Source organism: Filicampus tigris, chromosome 17 (assembly GCF_054856515.1).
Source record: "Filicampus tigris isolate MCC_2025a chromosome 17, RoL_Ftig_1.0, whole genome shotgun sequence".
Lineage (NCBI taxonomy): Eukaryota > Metazoa > Chordata > Actinopteri > Syngnathiformes > Syngnathidae > Filicampus > Filicampus tigris.
In genome coordinates, this window is record NC_141233.1 from 9,277,148 (window position 1) to 9,305,048 (window position 27,901).

The following is a 27,901-nucleotide window of genomic DNA, read 5'->3' on the forward strand; positions in this document are numbered from 1 at the left end:
CTATTTACCTGTTTTCATCGACTGATGAAAATGTTATTCAGCGCATTAATAAAGACTGTTTTTCCTGTTGAATGCAGTGAAGGCAACAAAGGGCTTTTACTTGAGTTTTAACACTGCTTTACTGCGAAAGAATCACTGCCTCATTCTTGTTTTTTGCCACACGATGACGCTACAAGGCAGCTCGTTGCTTTGTGCTGCTTCAAAGGTTACAATTTGCATGCATTTATCATATAGCTGAATAGTAGATTCAAGATACATCTAGGCGAATTCCACGTATAACGGTCTAAAAATGGAAGCTGCTGAATGAGCTACAACTGTACCACAAATTAACAATCTGTGTGTGGAAAGTAAATACTGGATTTAATCATTTTCATCGTTTTAGCATTCAATTATGCTACTCTTAAGGTTTTTTGTATTCTTCCATACTTCTATACTTCTATGTTTATATTGCTTATAAACATCTGACTTCCAAAAGGTGCCTCTCAAAACAAAACAAAACAAGTTTCTCCCACGTTCACACAGGGGCGGAGCCAGAACGTGGCTAATACTGTAGGTGGGCCTGGAAAAGTCAGGGTGGGCCTGAATATTTCCCTCACTGAACACAATCCTCCTGTCCCGACATATTGTATATTCAAATCAAATGAAAATATATCTATATATATTCAAATCAAATGACAAACTGAATAATATGAAGTTCAAATCTTCCTTAGACCACCACAACGATGCCGTTCTTAATATTCAATACAATAAAAAACACAACGAAACACAAATTATAAAATAATTTCATAATTTACAAAAAATGTAAAAGTATATATTTTTTCATGAATCTCACTGGGTGGGCAGTCTGTCAATCTGGGTGGGCCTGTGCACACCCAGGCCCACCCGTGGCTCCGCCCCTGCATTCACATGCTATGACCTTTAAGACAGTTAAACCATTGTGCAAGTCAACTGTTCCATTTAAATGTGACACAAATATATTCGCATCAGCGGAGCTTAAAAAAAGACCCCATTCACTGGCAGGAGAGGCTATCATTTATTAATATGTACAATTTTACCGTCATGATACTCAGATTAAAATTTGAATACTTGCTCCTGCTCCCTTCACTCATTTTAACAATGCTTTTACTTTATAGCCAAGTTCTCAAGTTACTTCTCCCCTTATTAATATTTCTATAGTAGTAATCCTTAAAGTGTATCTGAGGCACAAGGGGAGAACATGAAGAAATTACGTGTTTTTAAAAAAAAATCCACTGAGTATGGGGCATATAGCTATATATATATATATATATATATATATATATATATATATATATATATATGTATGTAACTAAAACATGGTTGAATTTTAAGATACATTGTTGGTTGTTTTACCTCTTATCTGATCAACCCCCCACCCCCCGTATTAATGGGCTCTGATTCTCTTCCACGCTCTGCCCGAAAAGCATCACTGCAACACAAGTGGCACTGAGACAGAAAGTACATAGTACAGTAGTATTCGTCTTAAGTGCATTTGGACTTCATTGTAAACAAAGACAGAATTGTCCATTGATGTTTTCTGAACTGTTGTCTCTCGAGGGTGGGGGGAGTGTATGTGAATGTGTGTGTGTGTGTGTGTGTGTGTGTGTGTGTGTGTGTAACATTTTAAAAGGCTTCAGGTCATAGTTGTGTGTTTTTGTTTAACACAAGAAAGCTGGAGGTTTAACTGTATTTGGTCATTTTTACATTGTGTGTGCGTGTGTGTATTTGAGTGCAACCTTGCAGCTGCAGTTTTGCACTTCAGTCAGCTGAAGGTAGCACGTGTGATTGGTGTAACTAAGTCTTCATACTATGTCTTATGTACACTTGTTGCACTTTGTTGGACCTTACATACAGTGCGAACACTTGTGTTCCAAGAAGTGTGTATGTGTGTCTTTAGTTCCAGATCTTGAGGAAGCTGTCCCAGGACCCGGTGGACACAGCCATGCCATCATCAGTCACACCCAGACAACTCACACGATTGTCATGGCCGGCCAAGACTCCTAGAGGAGGGTCGGTACGGACAAAAGAAGACTTGTTAACGTTCAAATGTTTTGCTCTCCAGACTTGAGCTGAGAAGTCTTAACCACACACAGAAGACAGCGGGCCTTGTGTTTCACAGTACTTCATAATCTGACACCAAAATAACTCTGTGAATGTGTAAATATCAAAGGCTTTACTGTTGGAAGTCGAATTATTAGCTGACATTTCCTGCTAAATAATTTACTCAATATGAGGATTTTATGACATTATTTCCTTATGACATTATTTCCTTATGACATTAATTCCATGGATTCAAATTCATAGTGTCCATAGTTTTTTTTTCATCCAAACAATAACTGCAATTGTCATTTTTCAGTTACAAACAGCGCAAAAGTAGCTACTTTTCGCAGCGACATAAGAATGTTGACACAAGCAGGCAGGCTCAGTAATGACTGGTTTTCATGTGACTTTTATATTTATGGCCTACAAGTGTTTTTCATCCAAATATTGACTGTTTTATTAATTCAAGGATATGAATTGCATGCACTGAGCTAGCCAACGCAGCGGCTAAGAATACGCCGTTTCGCGGCAGAAGGCATGAGGTGTTTTTGTTGTTTTTCACTTGACTATCGTTTATTTCGCTAGAAATATTTTTCACGCAAAGATTTACTTTGTGGGTCCACTGATAGTGTAGTGGTACACACGCCCGAGTTGTGTGCGGGCAGCGTGGGATCAATTCCCGCTCAGTGACAGTGTCTGTGTGTGCCCTGCGACTGGCTGGCGACCAGTTTGGGGTGTAATCTGCCTTCGCCCATTGATGGCTGGGATAGGCTCCAGTAACTCCCCGTGACCCTGTATAGGATAAGCGGTTTGGAAGATGACATGACATGACATGATTTACTTTGTCATTTTTTAGATTACAAACAGCGCGCAAGGAATTAATTTGCGCAGCGGTGCAAGAATGCGTCATCCCGTGGCACAAGAAATGCTATTGCTAAGTCAGTGCCGTATTTATTAGTATTCATTTGATTATTTTATATTTATGATCCAGAAGTGTTTTTATGCAAATATTTACTGTCATTACGACTTATCTAATGTGTTAGCTGGAGAACATTACAGCATACAAATTCTTGTTACATTGCCGATGTACATCCGGAACTGCCTTGAATATGCTCGGTATTGCCACCCAATAAAACCTTGTTATTCTAATATCTTAGTTGAAATCCACTAAATTCTCATACAGAACCTTGCATGGTAAATGGAAACACAAGACACCACAGTTAACTTATGTTGGATCTCCAAAATGTCTTCTGCTCCTACCTGCTCTGTCTCCCTTCATGGCGTCCCAGATGTTGCAGTTAAAGTCATCGTAGCCCGCCAACAGCAGGCGGCCCGAGCGGGAGAAAGCCACCGAGGTGATGCCGCAGATGATGTTGTCATGGCAATAGAGGCTGAGTTCCTGGTCTGCGCGCAGGTCAAACAGCCTGCAGGTGGCATCGTCGGAGCCCGTGGCAAAGGCGCTGCCATTGGGGAAGAACTAAGGGAGACAACGCCCGATGTGAGGTAAGCGGATAACTTTTACGATAAACATGCAGGAATTATCTCAAGTCATATTAGTCGGTGAGCCATTATAAACCATTTGGACTTTTGGAAAAGTATTGTGACTCCTAACCATTAATAATAGACATAAATAATAACAGAAATATAATTGCGCCAAAAAACACAGTTCAGTCGATTGGTTGGTTTTAATTACGGATATAAAAGAAAAAATTCAAAACAGATTTACAGTGTTGATGTTTAAAATGAAAGATCAAAAGCTTGAATATAAACATGTACATTATTTATTGAATATTTTCTTTTTAGGAAAGTTCAACATCATTTGCATTGCACTATTTACTTTGTACTGTATGGCTAGGATGATGTTTGCTAGCCAGAAGCTAAGCTGCACTTATTTGTTTGCAAAATAGGTGTGTGGGTAAGTCACATGGTGGTTACCATGCCTAATGTTGTGCATGGGAAGCCTCATAATCACCCCTTGATATTACATACTTGCCCTGGGCATTTGGTTTGAAAGGATTTTCAAGTTTTTGGGGATCATAGTTTAGGATATACATACAATGGTACCCACTGACCTGTGCTTTGAAATATATTGGCATACTTCTTCTGCCACTTAATGTTTTTTCGTGTGTTTGTTTTTTTATATCCTGACTGTCGTTCGGACACTCACACAGATGGCGTTGATATCCGACTCGTGTCCCGTGAAGGTCTGTCGACACATGCTGTCTCTGATGTCCCACAGTTTGACGGAGGCGTCGCACGCTCCCGACACAAAGGTACGCAGATCGGGCGCCAGGGACAGACTCATAACGTCACCCGTGTGGCCTGAGAACACCGTAGTCTGCTGGCTTGTCTCGATGTCCCACAACGCACTTGGGGCAAAAAGTGTGGCAGGTCAGACGACCGTAATTTGCAAAAAAGTGAGTCGCGGGACTGTTTACAACGTATTCAACTGACCAGGTGGTGTCTCCTGAGCTTGTGATGATTTGATTGTCGTCGATGAAACGGCAACATGACAGGTAACCTGAGACAACAGCAGAAAACGCACAGCTGTGAGGTGCCGTCTAAGCTAAAATAAGAAAGACTTTCACACATAACAAAAAAAGTTGGGATTTAGCCGACTTAATCCACTGTTTAATAGCGCCTCTCTCATCTTCAGTGGAACTACCGTGCACCTTCTTTTGGAACGTGTCACATGCACGTGCCCAGATTCAACCCCCCCAACCTCAGAACTGTGAGGCCTATGTGCTAACCACTTGTGCACTAGGTCGTCGCCAGTTGGCCTTCAGATGCAAATTTGAAATGCAATTAACAAAATAAATAAATAAATAAAAAATGCTAATACAGTTACATCGGACAGCATTTCATTTACTTGCAAATTTTACAAACTTTCGATGGGTTGCAAACTACAGTCCTCTTATGTTAGTGTTAGTATTATTGAGACTCAACATAAAGAACGCTAATACTAAGTTAAGGTACTTAAATACCCTGTAGAGTGAATTCAGATATTTGTAAGATAATTGCTGCAAATGTGCAAAGGCTGGAAAAAATCACTACTCAATTGTGGAGAATCAAACTTTGTTGTTGTTTGTTGTTTTCGGCATTTCAGGTTTCCTGATTTTATTTATTTGTATTTTTTTTTTGTTTTTGTGGCTAAAACAAGGCCAATGATGCACTTGGGCGTCCAGCGTGAATCGCCCCCTCCCTTGCTACATAAAAACCTGAGCAGCTTCAATCACACACAACCAACACACATTGGCTGCAATTACTCAGATCTAGATGACATGAGGTAACATCTCGCCTCATTAGCAGCCAGTGATTGATTAAGCAGGTTAATCAAGTCTCCTTCCCCATGAGGCAGCCAATCAAAGTGCACCTGTATCATCAGTTTGACACAAAGCTCTCACCTGTATGCCCAGGTAGTTCCCGGCTGATCCTGACGTTCCCCTCGCGTGTTTTCAGACAGTAGATGGAGCAGATGTTATCAAGGCCTCCGCATGCCACGTAGTTCCCAGACGGGGCGTACGCACAGGTCATTACCCAGGACGAGCGCAGGGGGATGGCGTGGATCTCAAAAAAAAAAACAAAAAAAATTTGTAAAAATGGTAACACATATAAGGTGACACGTTATGCAACATTTGGAGTCGTTACGGAGATAAACGTCGACTGTTACTAATGTAGGGAATTCTCCGAAGATGTCAGGATAAGTGTTACGACTGTGTGAGTGTGCTGAGTGTACCTTGTTAGTGGTGTAGCTGTCCCACACGATCAGTTTGCCATCTTGAGAGGCGCTAACAAGAAGCCTGCGGAGACACACATTACATCATGTGATGAGCCCTTCCACAGTCTTCTCCCAAAATGCAAACAGTGAGAAGGGAAATAAAAGCCTTGATCTGCACCTTCATATGGATCCTGAATAAAATGCAAGGGATCATTCCTCAGCCCACTCAAGGTTTTGTGGAAATGGATTAGGAAATAATGAACAAAAAATATTGTATCAAGAAATGTGTAATGAATTATACATTTTCCTTAAATCCTTTAACCGTCTATTTACAGTAATTTTGAGGATTTAAAAAAAATGAATAATAGTGTTTTATAATATTGTTATTGTTGTTCAAGGCTTCCCACTGATTTCTCTAATACAGTGTTTGCCAACCATTTTTGAGCCAATGCACCCATTTTACATTAGAAAAATCTTCCTGCATGCCACCAAACAAAAATGTTACTAAAAGTAAGCTACAGATACTGAAATGATGATCTCATCTGAATAAACTTGCAAACTGACTCAGTTTCAAATCAGGGCCAGTTTAATTTAGCTGATAAAGAATAGAATATGAACGGCTACAAGTTGATTTTACCATCTACCATCTAATGCCATCTCTGCCTGTCACTATTAGTAGCTGGCATAGAGAGATGGAACAAAGTTATATTTTGCTGGCATCGGGCCGAAACCTCCTTTGTCACAATTATATTTTTGCACGAATTAAGCGAAAGGAATCCCTACTCCAACCGACCCTTGGTACTTGAATAACTCCCCTAAGTATGGAAATATACACCACATCCAATAACAAACATAGCTAATGCAAAGCTTTTATCAAGAAAGGAACTTCCACACTTTAAAAGCAGTTGGGTTACAAATAACACAATTTAGGGTCAAAAAAGGACCGATCCACTATTTGGGTCAATTTGACCCAACTTTCCGGGTTGCTGTGTTTTTTTTTTAATCAGTAATTTTGTACAAAACAACCCCAAAAACTGTACGCAAAACAACGCAAGAAGGTGAGTCAAATTGACCCAATTTATGGATTGGTCCATTTTGGACCCAACATTGAGCTATTTTTAACCCAAGTGTTTTCAGAGTGCACATTTTGAAAGTTTGCAAGTATTTGGCCTCCACCGGTCGCTGAGGAATGCCATCGCGGGCTGCAAATAGAATAGCACCACAGAATGTAGAGAAAACCAGCAAGCGTTGCCCCACCTTGAGTCTGACCCCCAATGCATGGCATAGATCTTAGCAAGGTGGCCTCGAAGGGTGCGTCTTGTTCGCATCTGTATCCGCCCCACTGGATCCAGACCAGCAGTTATCTAGGTAGTACGTGACGACAGGTAGATTTCAAAAACAGAACAGCGAGATCTTTTTTTCTTCTTCTTTTGATTGATAAAACTCTAGCCATCGGTCATTCTGTCACACTCACCTGGGTCAAGGTGGAATCCCCACATGCTTTCCTGGCATCCTGCAAAACACCAATAAAAGTCATAACACATACAGCAAGTATGAACGGAAAGTATTTGTGATTCAAAGGAATACTCCACATACTCGTATCTGGTTCCTCAGCTGCTCGGCCTCTTGGCGAAGCTGCTCCAGCTCACTCATTTTGGAATTTGGTGTAGATGCCGCCTGGTAGGTGGAGAAGATAAACTTAAGAGATATCTGGTCATGTACCGCACAATTACTGGATACAACATGGGGTACACTTGCACAATTGACTCATATCCACTAGCAGTCATTCTCGAAGTGTGGTACACCTACCACTAGTGGTGCGCAAGCTCCCTCTAGTGGTACATGAAAGAGTCACTGCCTAAGTAGAGTTCAGTTGTATTTGACTTTTTAGTGCAATACATTTGCATTACATTTTTAAGATATATTTTAATTGCATCATTCAAGTACAGTTTTATTTCTGCCGATGGGGTGTTTCATAAGTCTGTGTCACTTTACGTTACGTTACATCCCAATGACTGTTGCAGATATGAAAGCCCAATTCATATTTCCTGAAAGCTATTGATCTTAAAATTTTGTAGCAAAAATTTGAAAACAAAATGATATTTTTTACATTACATTGACATTTTTCCACAAATGTTCAATACGAGAGCCTTTGGTTACATGGCATACATTGAAACGAATTTCATTTCTTGCCGAACGCGAACGAGCAAATCTGGATCGATTGTTGTCAAAGTCTCAGTGATCCGAGTCTTCAGATCATCCATTCTTATCAAACCCTAAGACACAAAATTCCTTCTTCTTTCCAGTGAACGACATTATCAGTAAATAGCAATGAAATCAGTGCAAACCTCGTTTTCCGCAAAAAGTAAAATCATCGATTGTGATGTATAATAGTCTGACAAGACCACTGCAGTAGAAAACTGGAAAATTTCACCTTCCAAGCAAAACCGATTTTATCTTGCTACCATTGCCAGTTCCTATGATGAGATTATGGAAAGCGACACAGACCTAACTACATAATACTACAGCGGCTTACAATGATATAAAACATACTTTTTAGGAATAAAATCTCACTTTTAATGAACTACTAGCCCTACTATGCTCCTGTACTTTCATGTTAGTCATGATGGAGGTTCTTTGAGACACATTTATTTTTCAGTAGTACTTGGTGAAAAAAATGTTTGAGAACTATTCCTCTAGAGACAACTCAGTAATGGAGTAGTGCAGAGACAACTTAGTTACTGTACATTAAACCCTCTCTGACAGTTGCATTCAAACCTGTGTTAAATTCGTAAAGGCAGATTTTGTCATATAGATCTATAGATTAAATCTCATTATGCGTAATTAATGAAGTGTCTGGTAAATGGTTCATCTGATTATTATTTTTCTTCAGCCCTGATCTGGACATTGGATTATTAAAAAAATAAATAAATAAAACCATGCTTTTTAAATCTCTAACTACTTGTGAGAATAAACCCTGTAATCTGTTTACAGCGGTGCCACCGTGCCTGGTTGAACTATGGAGTAATAATCTGCACAGACTAATCTGCCACAGAGCCAATGTGCATCACTAGCAGGCAGAAGATGCTGAGGGACCACTCCCACGAAAGCCAAGGGGACCTGTTACACTTGCGTACCAAGCCGGACGCACTATTATTAACTCTGAAGGTTAATATATCTCAGCGTGGGAGTGGAATTTTGCTTGAGGCCAACTGGCACACTGCAATACGGTACAAAGTGTGTATTTTAATCAATGAAGTGTCTTAAATTCTTGACTGCATATGAAACTGTAGACTACCAAGAAGCCAAAAAGGGGTGTCACCATCTGACACTTTTGCTTGTGTAACCATTAAGGAGCCGAGAAGGCTTGCAGTTTCCAAAATGAGGCCTGCAAACAGCCAATGGAGGACAAAATGTCACGTTTTAACATCTCTTTATTTACCTTTGATATAGTTTTTACTGTTGGCATCCCTCTGTATGGATGCATGATCAGCTCATGGGTCTTTTTTTTTTTTTTTTTTTTTTTTTTTAAGATAAGAGCACCCTGCCCCACCCCTTTGACTTGCACACCATGGTTACATCTGCAGCTGGAGGAGAGCCCACAGCTAACATCAAGAGTGTAATGTCAGGGATAGTGAGGCCCTGCTCACTGCAACAGTCAAACACGAAGGCCTCAAATAAACCAAATGAGACTGCACTACAGCACGGAAGAGCGAGAATGCTCCACACTTCATTCAAAATGGACAACGGGCCCACGGAGGCAGTCATAGCAACAAGATTTTTTCAATGCAGATGGATAGAGCACCATCATCATCATCATCATCATCATCATCATCATCGTCGTCGTCGTCGTCATCATCATCATCATCACCCAGCCATTTTACACATTGAAAACTGGCCTATTCACTTTAATGATGGGTGGCTACCTGTTAATTCCACCGATGCTCCTCTTTGATTGTCGTGAAAAAAAGCCAACTCCCTTGAATAAATAATATATATTTTTCAAAATCCCGCGGTTATAAGTATTTTATCTCATGTGGTTTTATATATGTATCTAAAAAAGGAAATATGCAGAGAAGATGCACACGAAGAGGCGTCAGTGGGCAGGCACACGGAGGAGGAAGAGGAGGAGGTCTTCACACATTTCCACACAAGAAAAAAAAGAGAGCAAAAAATATATATATAAAAAATCCACAGCTGCTGCGTCGCGGCTTTCCCCCTTTTTTTCACGCCGAACAAGTCCACGACCACATGTTGGTTAAAGATATTCTCCAGTTCAGTCCACGCTCGCGTCAAGCCAAGGAGCGTCAAATAGCACTCGCTCCGTTTTTTCTACTCCGATTTTGCTCTTCGTGACGTGATCTTCATTTCCTTCCTCTCTCAGTGGTTTCCTCCTCCTCCTCCTCGCCCCCTCCCTCTTCACCACTCGCCTAAACGGCACAATAAAAAGGCAAACCTGCAAAAAAGTCTCTCCTAATAAGATACCGGAGCCGTGTTTTTTTTTAATCAGGCAATATGTCGTGCTGGCGAGTTTTTTTTCTTTCTCCCGTTCTCGGGCAGACATCACGAGGTCAAGCCTTTGCACAGCAAAGGGATCGACAAAATAAATATTCAACCAACAACTGCATGTTTGACACACCCTTTAAACGTTATATTCCCATTTGAAAATCAGGATGATGATGTGATAGGACTGTAATGGCAGGCCTTCCAGTCAGACTTCAATTTGTGGTCACATCAGCTGACAGGGCCCACTGGGGGTTGCCTTTAGCTCCAACTGTAACTGTTCTAGATCTTATTCTAGCACAAGCACGCTAGTTTTTCTAAACGAGATCAAAGTTTTCATTTGCATTCATCTCTGCTGGTATCTCATATGATAGCTACTGAATAGCTGTCATATTTGAAGATTTGTTTTTTTAAATGGCTATATTTTTATTTTGTTATATAAATACTATTAATGAGGAAAAAGTGGATTTACAAGACAACAGTGCACGATAGCTTGTTTTTGTTGTTGTTGTTGCTGCTGCTGCTGCTGCTGCTGCTGCTGCTGCTGCTGCAGATAACCTCTGTGACTGGCACTGGCTGCAGTATATACTAACTGGCCACAACCTTAAGTACATATAGATTGTGAAATACAGTTCCCTCCAAAGGTATTGGAGCTGCAAGGTCAATTTCTTTGTTTTTGTTGTATACTGAATATATTGTGTTTCCAATCAAAAGATGAATATGAGACAAAAGTTCAGAAGAAGTTCAGATGTCCAGCTTTTATTTCATTGTATTTACATCTAGGTGTGTTAAACCAGTGTTTTTTCAACAGTTATTGAGTCAAGGCACATATTTCACGTCAGGCAAAAAAAATCATGGCACAACATTTAGCAAAACAATTCACAAAAAGTATCTATTATTGTTGTTGTCATTATTGCGTTTTAGGTTTTATGTGCAGCACTTTGTTACAGTTTACGATGTACTAATTAAGTTGATTTGAGAATTATTTTAATGAGAACAATCATTACAAAAGAAATGAACAATAACATTTTAATCAACCAATCTGAATAATATTACAGTGTCTCGACAGTAAATGCGAAGTGGGCCAAGACCAGAGCGGTCCCTTTACAACCCGCGAGCCATATTTTGACTACAGTTTGCATGAGAGAATGCAAGTGTCCCTAATGATGTGGCCCGTAGCAATCTGGGTTTTACAACATCACCCCCTGGTGTGCACATACACTACTACCTCGGAGAACATGTTCAACTTTACTCCTACGTAATATTGTATGAACTTTTAGAATGTGTAAAAATAAATTAATAAACATAAATAAATGAATGACTGAGTGAATAAATGATATGACCAAATGAATGATCGATCTCAAGTTTGCATGTGTGTTCCGGGTAGTGACGTAAAGGGGCGTGGATAATGTCGAAAAGTAGCATCGCTCTTGTTTGGAGGCTTCAAAAAATTGGAGGCGTCCCCAAGCTTTAAATCAGTCACATGGTCTCTTTTTCCGCTGTCCCATGACAGTTCCGAGCATTAATCGCAGGACGAGGCGTGTCATGCCGCCGTGTTGTTATTGGACATCTTCCTCCACAGGCCCCAGCTCTCAGCTCGGTGCCGACCTCCGGCCCGGGACGACAACAGCCAGCACCAAGTGGACGTAAGGCGGACATCAAACGCAAAACAAGGAGCTTTACAAGGAGGAAGTGGGCCACTGTTTGTCTAGGAACGGTCGTGGTAAGTCTGAGAGTCCTGGCTGGGAATGAAGCATGTCACTACTCGCTTGCATGAATCCAAATGTACGTTTATTCATTTCGATGGTGCATTTTTTGGTGTGTTTTTTACGCCGTTTGCTGCTTTCGCTTCCTGACTCCAAAACAGCACTGGCAAGAGGCTTTTAATTTTCTCGATGCCTCTTAAAAATGTAAACTTTTCAGCGTCCAGACCCGCCGCCATTCTGCGTAAATGTGACAGAACCGACTGTTTACTTGGACGCGCTGCAAACTAAGGTAAGGGAGCACCAGATGCCCCCTTTAGATGTTTCCAGGCGGTTTGCATCAACATCTGTAATGGGCGGCATCCTTTATTTTCAGCATCAGCAACAATACCAACCATTTAAACTGTTACAGATCAATATCAGTAACTACTGTGCGTGAAGCCAGCTATAGCCTAATATAACATGTTTTCTATGGCTTTCTAACTTCTGTGGCTGCGGTTTAACTTGCCACCTCCTTAAGCACACACCCACATTAGTGGTTCTCAATTCTGGGTCCATAAAAGATTAAGCAATACATTATTATGTCATATCATAAAGATAAAATTGCACAACCATATGGAGACCGGTGTGCCAATAAATTAAAGATACTAAACCAATTACTCTTCTTTAGCTTTAGGCCACTAAGAGCAAAGATATGATTGTGACTTGGCAGCCCTACATGTGCACATCATTTCTTTGTCTGTTATGCTCTTTTCTCATTTAGAGTTGTCCATGTGAGGCAAGGCGACCTAAGAAAAATGTTTCCATCCTGGAAACTCCTACTTCTGGTCAAAAGTTTCCAACAAGTCCTTAAATCTCTGCTTTTTCAACGTTAAAATGGGCACTATGTCTTTGGCAGTGTTCAGCATGATTGTCTTCATGATTGCCTTCCACCAGATTCCTTTTTTGTCATTTGGAACATAATGTGAAAAAGGATTCTCCTTGTGTTGTTTGTATGTTAATGATTGTAAAATGCGTTAAATATGGCGACCAGATCATTTGTGGGAACAATGCCAACATATTGTGATAGTGACTGTTATTGTTTGGCTAATTTCTTTTCTATGAAAAAGGTAAGGAATATTTTCATTAAAACAATTCCGGTGTCATTTGGGATGCACATGGTTATGTTTATTCGGTCTTGGGATTATGAGGACAGTCTTTGGAGGAATTACTCCCCCTTAATGGACCCCAAAAAAATGAGATCCCCTGATCTACTCTACAGTATATGATGGATTGTGCTATATAACATTATTACTACCAAAATATATATATATATATATATATATATATTTTTTTTTGTCTGTCTTTTTTTGAATACTGCCTGGGAAGCATTCACTACTCATGAATGTACGTACATACATATATGCATGCATCTATACATACAAACCAAAATATATACAAAAACACCCCTCAATATGATGCTGTTCAATTCAATACCACCACAATAATTAAAAAATAAATGCCAATTTAACAGTGTCATTCAAAACAAATTATTATTATTATTTTTCAAATTTTTTTTTTTTTTTTACCTTGTATTGGACCCTATTCTTATACAATCATATACTGCTGAGGCCTGTGTAACTACCTATACATAGTCTTCTAAATCGCCAATAGTTACAGTAGTTAGTTAGTTTGAAGACCAGAACAGAATGGCTATTGTATCTTTTCAGTTGATGTCCAACAGTCACAACAAGAGATTTTTTGTTTTCAGGTAGTTGAAATTCATGTTCTTTATCTTTATAAGGCACTTTTATAAATAATGTACCGGTATATGATTTTATGAGTGTTGATGGACCAAGCCATAGCAATAAACATCCTGCTAAGGGGAAACAGTAGGTATTATCCCCCAACAGTATGTGGAACAAATCAGGAGAGGCTAAATCCAGGCCTGCTTTGCTATTTGAATGATGTCAAAATCTCAGATAGAAGAAAAGTTTCATTTCCAGCATGTCTTATGTCGTTCCAGTTGCTGCTTGAGCAATTGGAAAAGAAGAAACTTCCAGTGGGTCCCAAAAAAAAAAAAAAAAAGAAGGAAGAAAGACATGCTGCTCAGCTCTTTTTGTACGAATTTAATGTCAAATGAGACACGGAGCTGTGAGTCATCCGGCTCCAAATACCAAACTGAGGTGTGAGCAGCTTTCATTAAGTGCGGCGCGTCACAAACATCACACGCTGAGGATTCCTGCTACTGTGCCATTGTTTGAACTTCGCTGCGCTTTATGTAAAGAAATAGTTTCTGCTGTCCACGCAGGCTGAAACTAATAAGAAAATGTGTGTCACATTGATTGTGTACAAGTAACATGACCGGTCAAATGTCTACATTTTTTAATCAGGTGACTGTTGTGACAGGCTGTTATGAATTTTCTTCAACAAAATACTGCGTATGACTTGTGACTGGTTGAAGGCATGGACATTTGGTTGTATAAAAGTCCTGTTAAAAGTACATTTGCTGCATTTGAAGATGCTCAGATGACCCTAATCAAAAATAATAAGTCATGGAGTGGTTATAATGTAACGCCACTTTGACGTCGTTGAGTCTCATTTTCAGGAAGCTGTGAACATGTGACAAGCTGTGGGTCGTTGACTTGAAGGAAACTAGATCACTTTTTGCTAAATCCTAGTACCCGCCTATAAGCCGGTCCGCCTCTGATTTTAAGCGGGCTTCCGTCAGTGATTCTGACTGCAAACTTCAATAACTCACCTTCCCCATGTTATTCATCTTTTGACCCCAAACTTGCTGAGACTGAATCTGCATCGCCTCTGCTGGTTACGGCCGAGTACTGCACCCTGGTCGATTGCTTCGAGTTGACCATGATTAACGAATTCATCATTTGATTGTGATTTTCACGTGACTGATTTCTGTTCCGCAGGGCAAACTGAGCAGGCGGCCATGTCAAACGAACGCACCCGCCTCATCACTTCAGGGGTGCGCGGTCTCACCATGGCGGTGGCGACATGCGGCAGCGTAGTGGACACGTCTCCTGACCCCACCGCTGGGATGCCAAGTAAAGAGCCTCGAAAGCTGAACACATTTTTCGGCGTGATGGTGCCGACCATCCTCTCCATGTTCAGCATCATTTTGTTTCTGAGAACAGGTGAGCGATGTTTGAAGACAAGGCAAGATATTTGCATGAATTTTGGTTTACTTGAGCTCATCTTGTAGGTTTTGTTGTTGGCCACGCGGGGCTGCTCCAAGGCCTTCTGATGGTGATTGTTGCCTACATCATCATAATGCTTACCATCCTAGCTATCTGCGCAATTTCCACCAACGGGGCCATACAGGGAGGCGGCGCTTACTGTATCCTTCCCCCTTTGGAAAATTGTATTTTTGGGCCGATCTTGTGTTACAACATCCCCGACTCCACTCATCAGACATGATCAGTCGATCGCTGGGCCCTGAGTTCGGAGGAAGTATTGGTTTGATGTTCTTCTTAGCAAAAGTGTTTGCGTGTGGAGAATACGTCCTTGGTCTGGTGGAGGCTATTCTTGATGTCTTTGGCGTGGATGCTGGTAAGTTTATTTTTATTTTTTTTTGCGAGTAGGATTATAGTTTCACATTCAGATGCTGTGTGTTAATTTTGAATTATCTGAAACATCAACTCATGCATTGCCTGCTATTTTAAAGCAGAGTTCTCCTTATTGACATCCATTTGAAAGCATTTTCACTTATCTTCCAAGACCCAAAGTCCTTTGACAATATTGACCAAGCATCCAAAAAGTTATTTTTTAGCAGTTTCTGACCAATAAACAAGCTTTTTGTGAAAAACATGTCACGCAGAACAGTGACTTTGATGCTAATTTTCTTGATTTTGTGACATCTGAAACTATAAAACAAGATTTTGATGGCAAAAATTTTTTATTTATTCACAGATTCACAACTAAGAAATGTGCCATGAGCGTTGCTGACTGAAGACATGGCTTGATTGCGGCTTTTTTACATAGTCTTCGCCATTCACTCCATGATCTGTGTCAACAGTACATTTACATCCTCTGTTTGAGTCGGAGGTGCCGAAATTTCTCTGACTCCCAAAGCATTTTGCTCTTTCATATCTTCATATCTTTATCTTCAACTCAAAAGCTGTGCTGATCTAAAAAGAAGTAGATGCCGCCATCTACAGGGATCTGTTTGTCACTTGTCACTTTGTAAACTTGACAAATAACATTTGTCAGTGGCAGCAAAAGGTTGGATTCCAGTTGACGAATCTTAACATCAATCGATTTAGTGTTATCTTTTTTTTTTTTTTTAAATAATATATGAAAGCACATTTTTACGGAAGGAAATTCTCAGCGTAGGCATGCGGTATCTTAATTTCCATCAATTCTCTTATCAATTTGACTACCTTGTTCAAACCAAAGGAGGTTACAGAACGAAAGAGAAAGATCTGCACGAAACCCCTTCACAGATCAAAATACCCACAAAATAAAGTGACTATTGCTCATTGATTGTTGAGTCGACATGAACGTCATTTTGCTCAAAATGCTCCTGAACCAAGCTTGAACCTTTCCCCGCTTAATCTGTTTCACTTTGCAAAACTAAAAACCGGTGTCTGCCAAGTGGCTAATTTGATTACTTTTCCATTACATCAATCAGGACCTAGCGAGTCCACCAAATCACCTCGTTAACAAAATACGATCAAATTCCTCGTCTTGAGCCTTTGTAAGAAAAACGCACATCTCCATGAAGATTCGGTTTGCTCTTGTTTTTTCTTTCAGAAACGTCCATGTCCGAGGGCATGCGCGTGCTCCCTCAAGGCTACTGGTGCACTGTGCTCTACTCGTCGGTGGTCCTGCTGCTTTGTCTGCTGGTGTGTCTGGTGGGCGCCCACATCTACTCCCGGATGGCCTTCGGCATCCTGCTGCTGGTCACTGTCTCGCTGCTGTCCGTCTTCATCAGTTCCGTGGCCGTGAAACCTCTGGATTTCGTCATCACTCACACGGGTCCTGGCAATCAGACCCTGCGTTACAACGCCAGCTACACAGGCTTTAACGTGACCACGCTGAAGAACAACCTGGCCTGTGAGTCTTTGAATGCGCTGCACCGTTTTGGAAATGTTGACCGTCTCAATGTAGGCGTGACTTTTTTCGCCCTGCAGCTGGCTACGCTTTGGACTACAGCACCAACACGGTCATGTCGTTCGCCACCGTGTTCGCTGTTATGTTCACCAGCTGCACCGGAATCATGGCTGGAGCCAACATGTCAGGTTAGGGGTGATCCACGACTGCTACTAAGGATTAAAACTCTCCGCGCCAATGATCGTTCTTGTCACTGAAGGGGACCTGGAAACTCCAAGCGTGTCCATCCCCAAAGGAACCATCGTGGCCGTCATTTACACCTTCATCGTCTACGTCCTATTCTTCGTTTTGGTCAGTGCCACTTGTGACAGGTGGGAAACTGAAATGAAGCTTTTTTTTCCCCCTCCACTGCAATAAAGCATTGCTGGTGTTAATGATGATGTTTTGTCTCTAGAACTCTTTTGATTCAGGATTATGGTTTCCTCCAGCGGATTAATATTTGGCCACCGTTTGTGACCATCGGGATATACTGCGGTGCTCTGTTTGCTGCAATGTGCTCCATGATAGGCGCATCCCGTATACTGCATGCTCTTGCTGTGGACCATCTCTTTGGTACTATTTCATCTCCCCAAGACAAGCAGCACCATTTTTGTCCCAGCTCCTTTTTTTTTTTTTTTTTTTTTTTTTTCAAAGCAGATTATTTATTTATTTTTTTTCACAGGTTTGCCATTAGCGCCTGCTACTATCACCACAAGCTCGGGGAACCCGTGGATGGCAGTGCTTTATACGTGGGGGCTAGCACAGGTTAGCGAGCCCTCTGTGGTGTTTACTGTGTTTTTTTTTTTTTGCAGAGTCACACATTGTCTTAACTTGCTTTTGCGTTACAGTGTGTGGTGTTTGCAGGCCAGCTCAATGCTGTTGCCAGCTTGGTGACTGTTTTCTACTTGCTTGCCTACGCAGCTGTTGACCTGGCTTGTTTGGCTCTTGAGTGGGCGTCGGCGCCAAATTTCAGGTACTGACTGTAGGCTGCACGGAAGGTTCTAACCAGTCTGTCATTTATCACAATACTGTAATAATGTTGCACGCATTATGTACAATATTGTTTTTATATTCCCACGCTTTAAATTACAAGATCTCAAACCATTGTCTCGTGTGTGTGTTTGGAAAATGTCCTGACCCCGCTGTCTTTTAATTTGAAATTTTACTGTACTCATATTAGTATTAATAGCATGCAGATGTCAACTAGTGCACTGTTTTGCCCCACTGCTTACATTTATTCCTTGCTCAAGGGCAGCAGTAGTCAGGAGGACGCAGATGAGCATCTCTCCAGAAACTAGTTGACTTTTTTTGGGGGGGGCGGGGTTAGCAGCAGCAGAACTCAAACCAAGTTCCCTCTGGTTCTAAAGCCCTTACAGATAAAATAAGGGGAAAGTGACGCTTTTTCATTTCTACAACAGCTGTGTACCAGCACAAGACTGAAAATTGACCCGGGTGTGCGTCAAGGAGGTTTCTTGCCCGACCTGATTGCGGAAGGCGGTCGCCAAAATTAACCATGGCAAATGTATTTTTTTTATTTGCCACGTTTGCCTCGTTCCCCGGTGTAGCTCTGCGAGGTTTCAAGGCTCTCCGCGCTGCAGCGGTGTCGTGCGCCATTACCATTATATTTGTGACAGCTGCTGACCTGGAAAAATAGCTTGAGAATAGATAGACCCCCTCCAAAAGTGAAATTGAATAGCCTGGTGGTGGTTGGGAAGGTTTCTTAACACTCTGTGATGATGGGCTACTGTGGCCGCGACTGCATCAATATGAAAACATGAAATTGAGGCATGTCGCTATCTAGAGAAGGGCTAAAAATGCATCTGCTGTTTTATGCCATTTTGGTGTCTGACGTGGGCCTGCGATGTGGGTTAAGGAGGTTTTGTAACCCACCTAATTGGAAAAGGGCCTTCGGCGTTGCCCCCTGGTTATTGATGGACCATGACTATAAATAGACTTGGCAAAAGTGGGACTTTTTGGGCCATTTTTGGGTCAGTAAACGATACGACTTTGGAAGGTTTCCACGTCCTCCGTGAAAGGGGCCATGGCCAGAAACACAATTTTGTGGACCTAAAAATAACAGCAGAAATGGACCCACAGGAGAGAAAAAAAAAAAAAGACACGTTCATGGCGGTTGCATATCAAGCATTTATTTTCACTCAAGCGCTTTCTGTTTCTGTGTTTTACAGGCCAACCTTCCAATTTTTCTCATGGCACACATGTCTGCTGGGCATCCTAAGCTGCTTAGTCATGATGTTCGTCATTAACCCCGTCTACTCGTCGGGCAGCATCGTGCTCCTGTTGCTCCTGCTCCTTTTCCTCCACTACCGCTCACCCACCAGCAGCTGGGGCTACATCAGCCAGGCCCTCATCTTCCATCAGGTGACATGCATGTGCATCGCACTTCACTCTTCAGTTTCTCACTCTCTGTTGTTTTTTTTAAAAATTTTATTTATTTATTTATTTATATTTTTAGGTGCGCAAGTATCTACTGATGCTGGATGTGAGGAAGGACCACGTGAAGTTCTGGAGGCCACAGGTGTTGCTGATGGTGGCCAATCCGCGCTCTTCCTGCCAGCTCATCCTGTTCGTCAACCAGCTGAAAAAGGGAGGACTGTATGTGCTGGGCCACGTACAGCTGGGAGATCTGGGTAATGCTCCTCGTGGGACATCGGCAGCTAACAGCATTAAGCGATTCTTATCTTTTCCGTGAACAGCCGCGCCTGCCATGCGCGCGCACCCACATACGACGCAAATGCAAGTCGGCAATCACAATGACTTGAAGACTCAAATGACTCTCATATAGCGTAAGAGCGTGCACAACGGCCTATCGTTCATTGACTTCCCGTTTTCTTTCTATGGTTACCTCGTCCTATGTACATTGTGTATTTCGACATGCTGAAGCTGCTACTTCCTCCACTCTTTGACTCTCCAACTATACTTGGTTTGAACTCACTCCCTGCTGGAAAGAAGCAAATGAAACCTTGTGATATATTATTGAAAGCAGATGATTTCACTAAACAGGAAGTAATAAATATGACTGCAAAAAAAGTCCTCCTAGAGCACCATGCTTTATTGGGCCAAAAAAAGTAAAACAACTTTTTTGATGATTTTTTAATGTGTCAGTGATGTCATTCACAAATTATGTTCACAAACAGTAATGATTTTAAATGATTTGATCAAAATTCAGACATTTCCATTTATTGTGCAGCACAATCGTTCTTTCATGTCCCATGGTCACGCCCCCTGGTGGCGGCCAGTGGTAGTTGTGAACACAGATGTTCAGCTCTGTCCGCCCTGGACATTTTTCATCAGCCTCTGTGCTGATGAATATTTACTCTGTGTTTTAGATTCCCTGCCATCAGACCCCGTGCAGCAGCAATACAACTTCTGGCTGAGCTTAGTCGACAAGCTCGGCGTGAAGGCCTTCGTAGACCTGACGCTCTCGCCGTCCGTCCGACAAGGAACGCAGCATCTTCTACGCATCACGGGCCTCGGTAAGAGAAGATGGACAAGCATCCTGGATTTTAGTAATCACCCCGCAATGTTTTTGTTTCTCTTCAAGGCGGCATGAAACCCAACACTCTGATCTTGGGTTTCTATGACAGCTGCACCCCCGAGGACTTCTTCCTCCAAGATACCGCCTTTTGTGGCACATCCGCAGGACAAGGCACAGAAGGCGAGTATAATTTCGGGGTTGACCTGCCTTCATTACAGGCCCATTTCCCTCCCGTCCGTCACGTCGAGAGCCCTCGCTGGCTCTCCCCCGAAGAGTACGTGGGGATCATTTCCGACGCCATCAAAATGAACAAGAACGTGTGCCTGGGACGGTATTTTTTCCACTTGGAGGGAGAGGGGAAGCAGAGCAAAGTGGACGGCTCGGAGCGGACCATCGACGTGTGGCCCCTCAACCTGCTGCAGCCGGGCTGTCGAGATTATCAGGACGTGTGCAGCCTCTTTTTGCTGCAGATGGCCTGCGTGCTCAACATGTCCAGTAAGTGGCGCCACGCCAGAATGAGGATCTTCCTAAACGTGGAGACCGAGTCCAGCGACCAGGGCTGGGTGGTAAACGAAGAGACCTTCCGAGAGTTGCTGAAGAAGCTTCGGATCCGAGCGTCCATCAAGATCGTCCCGTGGGACTCGGTGGTGCAGCACCACACCGAGACGGGTATTGAGGAGCAGAGCCACGCCCTCTCTGACCACTTCCTGTCTGCGGTGAACTACATGTTGATGGAACACAGTTCTCAGGCTGCCGTTCGCTTCCTGTATTTGCCACGGCCGCCCGCTCATCACAGCCATTCCCAGACGTACTTGGCCCAGCTGCAAGCGGTGACCAGCGGCTTGGGGCCTACGCTCCTCATCCATGGCGTCACCCCGGTGACGTACACGGGTCTTTAAGTCTTTCCTGGCTGCTCATGCACTGCGTATAGAAGCACTTGTTACATGCGGATGCAATGGTTCAACAAAGCTTAACACTCAACAGACACTTCATTAGATACACCGAATGAGGTCCAATACAAGCGATGGATTAAAAATTCAGCCTTTACAAAATAATAATGCTCACTTTTCACAGAGCGTTTGATTATTTCACATTTAACAATATGCTTATTCCGGATGTTGTAAACATACTGTTTCATTTAGATTTTTGGGGGGGATGCAGTACTTAGAGGTGCAGGTCCATCTAACGGGGTGTCTGGTGAGTGTAGGACACGACATGTACATTCTAAACTGTGTGTTACTGTCTGCCAAGTGTAAATACACACTTGATTGTTTCACATTCTTGTAGGATGTGTTCCTACTTTCATGCACTTGAACGGCTTTGGTGATTAATACAATGTTTACTGGCCTAACTTGTAGTCTGCAGTCTGCTGACCATTCAGGTCGACTGCGTTAAAGAGCCTTTAAAAACAAAATCACAATTTTGACCAATAGGGGTCCTTTTATTATCCAAATATAAAGTTACATTTTCAAGGTTGTCGTTCAGAATTTTGTGGTATTTAAAAGACAATATTATAATAGTCCATTGTCTATTTTAATGTATTTATTTTTTTGAAGGACCAACTTATGCAACGTCATATTTTTGCAGTTGAATTGATTGAATTCATCAATGTAACCTCAAATGAGGGGAACATTTTCAATATTTACACACGAATGGAGGACAACTCTGGTTGTGTTCCGGTGGATATTTTGTTTGCAGGGTTTTGCTTGGGTGGCACAAAACATTCTCACCCAGACTTATATAAGACCAGGACCAAATTAGGTCAAGATTGTAAAACGAAGTGCAAAGTTACTCAGTTATTGTATCACCTCTACAAAGTAGTTAATACAATTTCTTGGTGTGTTTTCAGTTGTGTTTACCACTGCATGTTACCTCACTACAAACAGGAAATTGCCTCAAAAAAAAAAAAAAAAAAAGCCGCTAACGTGACTCAGCTTTGCTTCCCTCCCATGTTGTTTTTGTAGCAGTTGATGGCAAAAGTCATCTCGTGTCTACGTTAAAGTCTTTACTGGAGACCAAGTTGGTGTTTGTCACAAAATACCAAAAGTGAGGCACACTGCACAATCTAAGATGATCAAACACAAGAGCTTTATCAAAATGTCAGCCTTCACTTGGTAAGGTAATATTTTTCCCACGTCGTGACGGTAATGATTGACATATTGAAAGTATTAAAACTGCAACTACAAAAATGAACTTATTGTCCATCAAGACTGAGATTTAATTTTGTCCAGGCAGATTTTCTGATAAAGCTCCTAAGGTGGATCTCATTAGTTGATGCTGTGGCCAGTGAGTGTATGTGTGTACAGTAACCTTTGCTTAAATGTAATAAAATATTGTCGCCATACAGTACATACAGTCTGTCTTTGTAATTACAGGATTGTTATTGACAATAGTTTAGACAACTCTTCAAATCAATGCTTTCCAAATCCCTACAAAATGTGTCCCCCATAAAAAAACAATCTGAAAAAAGAAAAAAAAAAAAGATGCTTTTGCATGTGCTTTTGATAGAAAAGACATTCACCCTCATCAAAGTGTAAACAATGCACTACTGGAAAAGAACTTTGATTACTTAAATATAAAAATACTCCTTATTAATGCAACCCGCTTATTGTTTATACTGAATACTGTGATGAAGAACAGTATACCCAGAAGATTAATCAGACCCCCCGTTGCCAATAAAATGTGTGTGTTAATGATTACACCCACTAGTCAGTGACCCTACCAAAACAGCTACATATGGTTTCATCCACTGTAAAGTGCAGACAAGAGTGCATTGATTATTCCTTTACAAATCTGTATGAACCCCCTTGCACATTCCTCTTTGGACTTTTCTCTGTTGTGCTGCGCCGTGCAGCTTCGCCACGAGGAACGAGGACATACGCAGACAGTCGGGCATGAGTACGCTGATAGCAAAGCTCTGAAAGACAAAAATGGGTGTTTTTTTTCGGAGGTCATTGTGTGTTAGTGATGATGATGATGATGATGATGATGATGATGATGCTGACCTGCAGTGCATGCAGCAGACAGCCGCTGGTGTAGCTGGAGTAACCGACTGTGTTCAAGGCCTCTCGAGCGAAAGCTGCAGCACTCTTCACGTTGCCGCCGCTTTTCATTTTGTTCATGTTGGTGGACACCAGGAAGGGAACGACGCACTGTGGAAGTAAGATGAGTTTCTATTATCTACTTCAATCTTATAGAAGTTCCCCTGCTTGTTCTCTACTCACGGATTCATTCACCCGTTCGCAAGTATTTATCTGGCGCCCTCTTGTGGCATTTATGTGCCAAGGAATTATATTGAAGTTGAAGAGCTACATTTAGACAAACGTTGTGCATTACCGCTGCCTCGTGGAATCTTGGTGCAAAAGAAGTACTGTATGTTGAAATGAGTTGAAGAGCTTCATTTAGACATAAGTTGTGCTTGGCCACCATTTTGTGGCATCAATTATTATAGACAAGCAATTATAAACCTTTTTGGGTCAATTACAGTGGGGAACCCAATGTTTGATGAGTTAGGTCTGACAGCTGTTTTAAACTAATTTTGACGTGGGGGTGAGGTGGGGGCGGTGGAATCCAAAACTGATCTCAGTTTTTCTCTTTAACATCAAGTGAGCCCATTTTCTTACAAAATATGAAATAAATGGGTATGTATTTGAATAAATCAAGATGAGAGTAACTTTGAAAACTAAAACAAAAAAAAAAATCATAAAATGAAATTACAACGGTATGTCCATGGTCACAAGGTTAAGAGAAAAGCCAGCACTAATCATTTGAATTCTTACTATGCTAGCTTCCTGTTTGTAGATATCGATGACCTACTGGGAGCTGCACACACCTCTCACCGCACTGTCTCAATTTTGACTCGACAAACAAACAAGTTGCCACGTAGATGGGGATGAGTCCAAACATAAACTTACTACAGCAAATCAGTAGAATTTTGCTGTGGAGAAAAAAACGTGATGTGCGAGGGAAAAAAAAAATGGCTGCAATTTTGGAATCGGCATGCCAATTTTGGTAAAATCAAACAGAATTTTTTGCTTCCTCCAAATTGTTCCCCACATTATTGGCAGATTTTTACTATTCACATTATGTATTGGTCTATTGTAGTTTATTGTACAATGAGTTTTCCAACATTAATGTTTAGGAAGTCTAAGGAGCGCTGTTCTGCAAGTCAATGCGATTTTCAAGGTTTTTTTCCCCTTTTTTTTAAGAATTGAGTGTCACTTTGTTTACCTGTACGGTAATCCCTTCCGCCTTGTACTCAGCATGCAGACATTGAGAGAAATACACCACAAACGCCTGCAATGAAAAAAAGCAAATCACAGATGAGCTTGAAAGAGTGAAACAAAGACGCAAAGGTGAAAGTTGATAGCACACCTGAACAACAATGCACTGTACCTTGGTGGCAGAGTAAAGTGCCAGCAGAGGCTGTGGATGGATTCCCATTTGCGAGGAGATATTGATGATCAATCCTGTTCTTCTGCAGTGGGCATGAGAGGCAACCATAAAACGATTAGTAATCCAGGAGTAAATTCTCTTAAACGTGTGACACCATCATTAGCATACCGTTCAAGCATGCCGGGCAGAACTAATCTTGTGGTCTGGAAGAAGAGGAAAAACAAGAGACCTACTACTGTAAAGTGCAGAAAAGACCAACATGACTTGTTTTATCATCACACGATCTTACTTGAGCAACAGACAGCGTGTTACAGTCGAGAACCTCTGTGATTTTCTGGTGACGACAAACATGCGGGGGAGAGAAACTGGGTGTCAACAACAACTGAGAGATGATCCATGTGTAACAGTAGAGTGTAAACGCATTAAAAACAGACCTGTTCAGCATCGGCAATTTCGAGAAATGAGGCAAAATCGTCAGAGCAGGACATCGCCACATTGTTAACTGTGGAGCAGATATTAACAAGCACATTTAACATTCATTTTCTGCTTCATTTCAGTCAGTCAGTATAGGCTCTTTTTTATTTTACATATTTATTTGGGCAGATATGTAGGTTTACAAATCATTGTTTGAAACATGAAAAGTTCAAGTGATAAAGCCACAGGTTAGTTTGCATTATGGTCGTAATCTGTAATAATTTATGATTTGTTGACTTCACTTGTTTGGTAGAATTATGTAAAAAAGTGTAGTGAAACGCTTAAAAGACTGCATGTCAAAATGTTTAATCAATGAGGCTAATTGAAGTATATTATTTCATATTAATTAATGGTTCATTTGCCTTTATTTTAGCGTAATGCTAAACTATAACACCAAAGAATGTATGGATAATAAATCAGGATTTTTTTTGTTTTATTGTGATATACATTAATTCAATCCTTGTGTTTGTTAAAAATACATGACATATTAAATCACAGTGGTCTTATTGATGGGGGAATCACAATTAGTTGTTGAACCACAAATTTATATGGGAAAAGTCTGCTTGCAATAATACTAATAATGGTTATTTTACCAACTTCCACCAAATATAGTCAAATAAGATATATATATATATATATATGTGATTATATATATATATGTCTATATATAATCACACATATATATATATATATAATCACATGCCTGCTGTACTTAAATACAATATTTGAATTGTTGTTTACTCTCTAGCCTGCCTCTCTCTCTCTTTATTGCCTTTACCCAATACACACACGCACACACACACACACACACAAACAGAACCAGGAGTATTGTGTTGCTAGGCAACAAGCATCCACCTCTCAAAGCCCCCTTTGCACTGGAGTGAAATGTCCCCCCCTCCTCACTCCTAACATTTGTTTAAACTCAATCTTGATTTTGGCCACTTTAAAGTCTGTCAGGTAATGCTAATGCTACGTTAACGCTAATGGACTGCTGCTTTGTGTTAAAGATGCACGCGACGTCTGGTTATATCAACTCGAATTATTCTAATTTCATAGATTTATGTCATCAACATCCCATTCACTTGCATGTCCACTTACCCAGAATTCCAATCTCCAGACCTTGTAGTTGTTTGGCTATAAGCGGGTAAATATTATGACCGTGTGTGAAGTCCACTCGGATGGTGTGAGTCTTTCGACCATACCGACCCTCTGCGGGAGAAAAAACAATCCGGTTTTACGTTTGTTATGAGGAGAATAATCATGATTTGAAGGATGTCGTGCACATACTAATTAGTGCCGTTTGTTGTTATTTTACTCACCGATCTCTTTGGCCACCTGTCGAAGCTTCTCATCACATCTGCTTATTAAAACGATATCCAGGCCTCTTTGAGCCAGCTGAAGGCAAGCACACACACATGCACACAATTAGATTAAATGCGAACCATCGGTGCCTACTGCTGTTTTTTTTTTTTTTTTTTTTTTTTTTTCTCCATCAGGGATTTTACAGGATTCTCAAAGCCTCACCTCCATGGCGTACGCTTTACCGATGCCAGATGTGGCTCCTGTGACAACTGCGGGAGAAATTAAGAGAGAGGTTTTAGGACTTTTTCATAGCCGGCAACATTTTTTTGTCCTTTTCTGTGATGATTTTAGTGAAAGGAACTACTGCATTGTCTAATTTGGTATTTTTCTTACCTTACAAGATAAGAAAGATGAACAGAGAGGCTACTTATTATACAGTCTACTTCATAACTTATGTTCACACTAAAAGTTTAAATACATTCTACAAACAAAAATAAAATAAAATTTGAACTTTACCTGCCCACTGCCCGTAAGCCGTTAAATCCACTTGCCAAAACTCAGATAAAATAAACTCTCTGAATCCGCAGTAACATTTCCAGGCTGCTTTTATGAAGTAGAAAACTAATGTGAATCCACCAATAACGACCAGGGCTTCAGTCAAAGACATTTTTGCACAGTCAACAAAGGTGGTCCAACTATAACACTACATGAGAGCAAATAACAAGTATTTATGTTCCTTGATAACCTGTGCTCCTCCCTTATTGCTCCACCTCTTAAGATGTGTGTCATCGCCTTGCATGAATTTTAATGTCAGAAAACATCGGGGGGAAAAAACACACACAATTAAACTGGACGCATAGATTCATACAGGCAAATAGGAACATCATAACTAACGTTGCAAACTCCCAAAATATTGTAATGAGCTTGCCAAACGACATTTGTTGACAATCTGCCAAGCAGTCAATGTTGAGGATAGTCCCTCCTTTCCCATGATGCATCTCCACATTTTGTAATCACCGTGCTGAACATTTGTTGTGAAAAAGCCCATGTAAGAGATAACCGTGCCTACATCACAATGACATCATCAAATTGAGCCGCTGAAGTTCACGTCTACACACTGCCAATCTAATCACAGCAGATTGGAGCAGACGTTTCGTTTAC

At 41.2% G+C, this 27,901-nt stretch overlaps 3 protein-coding genes across 4 annotated transcripts; 1 reads left to right on the forward strand and 2 right to left on the reverse strand.

The window, feature by feature from the left end:
• Positions 1-1,014: 1,014 nt before the first annotated feature.
• gnb2 (guanine nucleotide binding protein (G protein), beta polypeptide 2) lies at positions 1,015-10,156 on the reverse strand. The gene is made up of 10 exons (XM_086013340.1): positions 9,703-10,156; positions 7,373-7,453; positions 7,251-7,289; positions 7,034-7,140; positions 5,795-5,858; positions 5,463-5,625; positions 4,513-4,579; positions 4,226-4,427; positions 3,319-3,535; positions 1,015-2,018 (listed from the first exon to the last, which is right to left on the reverse strand). Exons 2-10 carry the CDS (start codon positions 7,427-7,429, stop codon positions 1,912-1,914), a joined length of 1,023 nt encoding a protein of 340 aa, XP_085869466.1. The 5' UTR covers positions 7,430-7,453; positions 9,703-10,156; the 3' UTR covers positions 1,015-1,911.
• Positions 10,157-11,705: 1,549 nt separating this feature from the next.
• Positions 11,706-22,918, forward strand: slc12a9 (solute carrier family 12 member 9). 2 transcript variants are annotated; one of them, XM_086057449.1, is made up of 15 exons: positions 11,706-12,002; positions 12,203-12,274; positions 14,892-15,116; positions 15,185-15,319; positions 15,394-15,531; positions 16,735-17,037; positions 17,115-17,222; positions 17,294-17,405; positions 17,489-17,646; positions 17,756-17,838; positions 17,922-18,046; positions 19,260-19,452; positions 19,547-19,721; positions 20,421-20,567; positions 20,636-22,918. In XM_086057449.1, exons 3-15 carry the CDS (start codon positions 14,912-14,914, stop codon positions 21,466-21,468), a joined length of 2,715 nt encoding a protein of 904 aa, XP_085913575.1. In that variant the 5' UTR covers positions 11,706-12,002; positions 12,203-12,274; positions 14,892-14,911; the 3' UTR covers positions 21,469-22,918. The 2 variants fall into 2 exon arrangements, with proteins under 2 accessions (XP_085913575.1, XP_085913574.1); XM_086057448.1 differs by lacking the exon at positions 12,203-12,274.
• Positions 20,687-27,539, reverse strand: hsd20b2 (hydroxysteroid (20-beta) dehydrogenase 2). The gene is given in 11 exon segments (XM_086057450.1): positions 20,687-23,486; positions 23,575-23,721; positions 24,800-24,865; positions 24,965-25,046; positions 25,133-25,167; positions 25,254-25,298; positions 25,399-25,466; positions 26,537-26,647; positions 26,758-26,833; positions 26,963-27,009; positions 27,257-27,539. Coding segments are annotated over 11 exon segments (1,092 nt in total). The 3' UTR covers positions 20,687-23,354.
• Between the last annotated feature and the right edge of the window lie 362 nt (positions 27,540-27,901).